General features: G+C 39.0%; 1 protein-coding gene across 1 annotated transcript in view; it reads left to right on the forward strand.

Moving 5' to 3' along the window:
• The window catches only part of LOC309557099 (N-acetyllactosaminide beta-1,6-N-acetylglucosaminyl-transferase-like), a 110,706-nt gene extending 106,616 nt beyond the window's left edge, over window positions 1-4,090 (forward strand). Inside the window, exon 3 of the mRNA XM_082259720.1 lies at window positions 3,899-4,090. Within this exon, the coding sequence (XP_082115846.1) occupies window positions 3,899-4,089 (191 nt within the window). The 3' untranslated portion in view covers window position 4,090. The remainder of the gene's footprint in view (window positions 1-3,898) is intronic.
• Window positions 4,091-6,000: the final 1,910 nt, after the last annotated feature.

A 6,000-nucleotide genomic window follows, 5' to 3' on the forward strand; every position in this document is an offset into this window, starting at 1 on the left:
AGGGAGTCCTGACCCCCTGACATGCCACATTTGGCATGTCATTTTTTTGGGGGGGGGGAGCGGGTACCTAGTTTTGACAGGTACCCGCTCCCACTTCCGCTCGAAGCGCCGCGGCGCCCTGAACGGAAGTTCTCCTCTCCCCCTCCCTCCCTGCAATCTTCTGGGACACGTCAGAGGTCCCAGAAGATTGCCGGCCAATCAAGACACGCAGCGCGACTCGCGCATGCGCAGTGGGTACCCGGCTGTGAAGCCGCAAGCTGTCACAGCCGGGTGCCCACAGCAGTGATGCCGGCGCCGAGGGAGAGGATCGAGGCTTCGGGCGGCCGCATCGCTGGACCGTTGGACAGGTGAGTGAATGGCTGGAACTCCGCTTTAATAAAAGTACTCATAAGGTGCTATTCTGTGCAAAAAAATTGGATTTAACTTAATACCATTCATAAAGTGCCAAAGTGATAGCCCATAAAGTTCCAAAAACTATATAGTGTCCATCAAATTGTAATCTCAAAAAAAACAATGAAAAAAAAATTGCAAAATATATCAAATTCCTCTTCACAGTAAAGAAAATGCAAGTGCTACACCAACAAGTGAATCCTCCACTACTCTCACTCACTCACTAGATCATTTGGCTAATCACTATAGACCAGCAAACACGGTCAATCTCTCCAGGTAGCCTCTGAGTGCACTCTTTTCTTAGTAACGATATCAATCAAAATCTCGTCTTACATGACATGACATGTGGCTTTTTATGAATGGTATTAACTTAAAAGAGAAGTATGGTGTTTGCAGTTATTGCCCATTTATACTTACCTAGGTGGATGCAGCATCGGTCCTAAGGTGGCGTGAGTTACAAGAACTCCTATCACCCCCACCTTGCTGCATTGTCCCTCCCTAGTGAGCCGCTGTCCATCACACCATCAAGCCAAGTACACACCACAGGCTGAAAGCTGGGCAACTTCGGCCGGTTAAAAAAAAAAATGACCTCCATTTGGCCCATGTTTATGACAACCAGTATGACAGAAGCCAACTGTTCAGCATGCTGAAAAAAAACTGTCTCCTAACTTTTTTAGCTGGCACCTAGATTACAAGCAAATATGTCAAGCCCTGGTACATATACATATGTATATTTTAAATCTGTACATGTCGTCATTCACATTCCGATCTTAAACTACAGTCAAATGCCATTGCCTAAAGGCTAAATTCACTTAAAAAAAAAAAAAAAAAAAAAAAAAAAAAAAAGAAAATTAAAAATGCATACTTTTATACAGGTAAAAAATGTGCATTTATTATTATTTTCTTTTTTTTTAGGAGCCTGCAGTGCATTGCACTCGTGAATAGCAGATCACAGGTGCCAGGCTTTTGCAGACACTCCATACAGCTGTCTGGCCATATGGACAGACAGTACTGAAGTGCTCATTGACGCCTTCTCAGTTTATTGAGAATTTCAAGCCTTCTGCCATAATGGCAGATGGAACTTGTAGTTTATTCCTTCACAGATCTGTGTTAGAATTAACAAAGCTCAGATCAGAGTAAAGGTATTCAGCACAGGTACCAATATCCCAATAATCGAAACAAGAGCAGGAAAAAAAGGGGGGGGGGGCTAAGTGGACTTTAAGGTACCGTCAAGGACAAATAGTATGGGTAGACACGAAAATTAATAAAATATCAAAAGTTTATTAAAAAAAAACACAGCATTGTAAAACTGTCCATAACATAGACACTATGGGCAAACAGATACACAATAGGTCAGTGATATCAGCAATACTCATATGATTGGTACATCAACTACAGTAGATGGGTCGAGTGTTGAGAATGCTCTTAACTGACCGCCATGGCCAGACATGAAGAGTAGTTGGAGTGCTCATATGCCTAACATGTTTCGCGTGTTGCGCTTCTTCAGGGGCTGAGAATGTAAAAACATCCAGAAGGCGAACCTTTCAATTATATAACCACCCTCTTTTCATAGATCATTTTATTTATACAAGCTGTAGTACCAGCTTCTACGAATGGGGGAGTTGGGTGGAAATGGCAAGTATAGTCCAGAACTCTTGATTGGTGCCCCTGTGATAGTACCGCAGTTCTAATCACCCCCAGCGCACCAGAAGATTCTGGCAGAAGAGGTGGGAGAGCTTTGGAGAAGGAAAATGAGCTAGTGAACTAGAATACAGAAGCACAAAGGACACATTACACTCAATGCAAGTTTAGGCAAACTGACATGCAAGCAGTAGCGGGTGCATGGCTCCGAACTCACTGTTTGAATTTTGATCCATGCACCCACTCCTGCCCACATGTCAAATTGTGACATGCAACTGTGTACATGCAGCTGATGTGTTTTGCATCCACTTTTATAGGCTGCATGTGGGCAGCTCTGAGGTAGATGCAGATGTGAAAAAAAAACAGCTCAGTATAGACGACAAGTCTCAGCGCTCATCTACATCTGCACATTTCAGCTCACATCCACAGAACATGTAATAAAACGCGCGTCACGCTTGCAGTGCCAATATTTGTCGATGGCAACCCAGCAAACACACATTTTTATGCAAGCTCTAAACCTAAAAAAGGTACAGAAGCCGCTTTGACCTCTTTGTTGTGCATGGGGTAGTCCTTCCCTATGCGTGTATCTTGAAAACGTGCAATAAAAGCACAAGAAAGCAGTTATGTGATGTGATAGTGTGAATGGGACCTAATGACGAAAGCTGGAGTGTCAACATTACTTTAGAAAGTATTAACCATAAATGAAGTTCTTGTTGCAGAGGATGCCTAAAACCTGACTTGTATCTTCATGTAGACTTTTTTGATAAATCAGTCAGCCAATCACACAAGCTGTAAATTACATTTTTGGGGAAACTCTGTACACCAAGTGTGTATGGAATGCCTCCAGGTTGCCAATTGCATTGAATTTAAAGAAAACTGAAACGCAGATTGAAAAGGAAATGCAATCTTTCTTTGTTTGTATTTGGATGTGACATCTCAATAAAATGTTACCTGATTTAAAAAAACAGGTCAATCAAATTGGTACAATTTCCACCAATCAGTACGAAGCAGTCCAGAATAACATTGAACATGTCAAATACACTTGAGTCGCCAAACCACCATTTAGAGACCCCCAACAGTGTCACATACAGCCTTAGGTTTTATATCCCTGAAAGTGAGAGAAAGAGGATCTACATCCAATGGGGGAGTAACCCCCTTGCCCTTATGGGTACAGAGCAGAAGAATATCCCTCTGAATAAAAAACAGTGTTAGAGGAGTATTCTGTCCATAAAAAAAGTCAGTTTTGGCTAAACCCAGAGTAACTAACACCCACATACCTTCTCAAATTTGAGGGGGCCACCTCTGTGTTAAGATACAAGTTTTTAAAGGGCAACATCAGGCTCATTTGTTCAAGCCACATCTGAGGTGTAGGGAGAACTGATGAGATCCAATGTATAAGTATAAGCCTATGGGCTTGGAACAATGTCCTAGCTGCCACTTCTGCTGCTCCTGAATATCGGCGTCAAGTATACCCAAAACACAATGTATAGGTTCCATAGGAATGGAAACTTGCAGTGCTCTACTGTTGCAACTACCGTACTCCAATACCAGTAAAGCTTTGGGCATCTCCAAATTAAATGTATTAGGTAGCCTACATCCCTTTAACACCTATTACATAAAGGATCTAGACGTAATCCCAAAGAGTGAAGCTTAGACAGGGTACGGTGTGTTCTAAGTAAAAATATAGAGTTGGGACAGTCTCAGACATTCTGTGAGCATATTCAAACAGTTTCAAGGGCTGGAATGTATTTTTTTAGAACACTAAATTAAAATATGGCTTGTGTAGATTTTTTTTCCATGAAAGTGGAGTTACCCTTCAAGTACAGAATATCTTTAGAAGCCGCAGTAACGTTTTTTTCTCTTTTAGGTCGTTACGTCAGACAAGTTTGTATATATGGAATAGGAGATTTAGAGTGGCTCTTCAACTCAACCAGTCTATTTGCCAACAAGCTTGAATTGACAAGATATCCACCTACATTGGAGTGCCTAGACGTGCGATTACGGCGCAGGACTTTGGCTGAACGTGAAACCAAACTACAACATCACTGGATCTTTTAATCACTAAGATTAAAATTACAAAAGGACATAACAAAGACTATCACTGTAAAAAGTATCAAAAACTTCTATTTAATTACGCGGTGTAAACAATATTATAATGTAAAAATAGAATAATTTATTTAGTAATTTACATTTTTGTTTCTTAAAAAAAATAAAAGAAAATTTACCAAATAGTATCAAACATTTATCACACATCAAAGCAACTAAAAACAAAATAAAAGGATTTCTTCAGGCAAACAAACAGATGAAATACATAAAGGAAAGTGGTTTTATCTGCGAAAGGATTTGCATTCTTGTCTATCCAGTCTTGAGCTTTACACAACCACTGCTGGCCGGGCAGGAGACCAGATTTTGCTCTGCAACACTTAACCACTTCAATACCAGGCACTTTTACTACCTTGCTGCTCAGGCCAATTGTCGGCTTTCAGTGCTCTTACACTTTGAATGACAATTAAGCTGGCCCTATTTTCATATTATATATTCATATATGTAATCTATATTTAAAAAAATTATATATATATATATATATATATATATATATATATATATATATATATTTTTTTTTTTTTCATATTTAGTGCAAGCGCCTGAATGATTGCATACAAGAATATTGTATAATGTATGGCCAGCCTTACTCAGTCATGCAACACTGTACCAAAACAACATTTTTATCATTTTTAGACCGATAAAGCCTTCTTTTGGTGGTATTTACACACCTTTGGGTGAAAATTTTTGAAGAAGACATGATTGTCTTAGTTTCTATTCTAACATTTTGCAAATAAGTAATTTTTCTTCATAAATTTAGGCCAACATTTATACTGCTACAGCTCTTTGGTTAAAAAATCCAATTAGTGAATATTATTTAGCCTGTGTGAATAGGGTCTACAAGCTATGCTACGTATCATTGAAAATTGTTTAATCCTGATGTTCTGACTGCCTATCTAATTTCCTAAAATACCAGGAATGTAAAAATAACACCCCCCCCCCCCCAATCACCCCTTTTTGAAAAATAGAATAGACAGTACAAGGTATTTAGTAAGAGGCATTGTAAGTTTCTTAAAGCAAAAAATAAGTCACATGCTGTACTCGCTTAAACAAAATGGAGATCCATTTCCACATAGTGCAGTATTTATCTTTTGGTGCCAATTGATTATATCCTGCAGAGCCATACTGGGGAAGAACTGTGTAACGAGAGCGAGAACTACCTATTAACCAAATCATTTTGCCACCTTATGGATCGGTAAGGTTTAATGACTAGGCCATTTTTTGTGATACAGCACTGCGTTACTTTAACTGACAATTGCGCGTTCAAGCAGCACTGTACCCAAATAAAATTGATGTCGCTTTTTTTTCCCCACAAATACAGCTTTCTTGTGATGGTATTTGATCACCCCTGTGGTTTTTATTTTTTGCGCTATAAACAAAAAAATAGTGACATTTCTGAAAAAAAAAAAAACAATATTTTTTTACATTCTGCTATAAAATATTACCGATAAAAAATAAATAGAAAATAAAATTTTTCATCAGTTTAGGCCAATATGTATTCTACTACATATTTTTGTTAAAAGAAAATTCCCAATAAGTGAATATTGATTGGTTTGCGCAAAAGTTATTGTGTCTACAAACTAGGGGAAAGATTTATGTCCTTTTTTTTTTTATTCATTTACTTTATTAGTAATGGAGGCAAACAGCAATTTTTAGTGGGACTGCTACATTGCGGTGGACAGATCGGACACCTAACACTTTGGAGGGGACCAGTGACCTTACTACAGTAATCAGTGCTAAAAATATGCACTGTTACTGTACTAATGACATTGGCAGGGAAGGGGTTAACAGGAGCGATCAAAGGGTTAAATATGAGCCTAGGTGGTGCTTTCTAACTGTGTGGGGGATTTACTCACTGGATGAACA

Source organism: Pelophylax lessonae (assembly GCF_965119305.1).
Source record: "Pelophylax lessonae genome assembly, chromosome: 5".
In the NCBI taxonomy this organism is placed as follows: domain Eukaryota; kingdom Metazoa; phylum Chordata; class Amphibia; order Anura; family Ranidae; genus Pelophylax; species Pelophylax lessonae.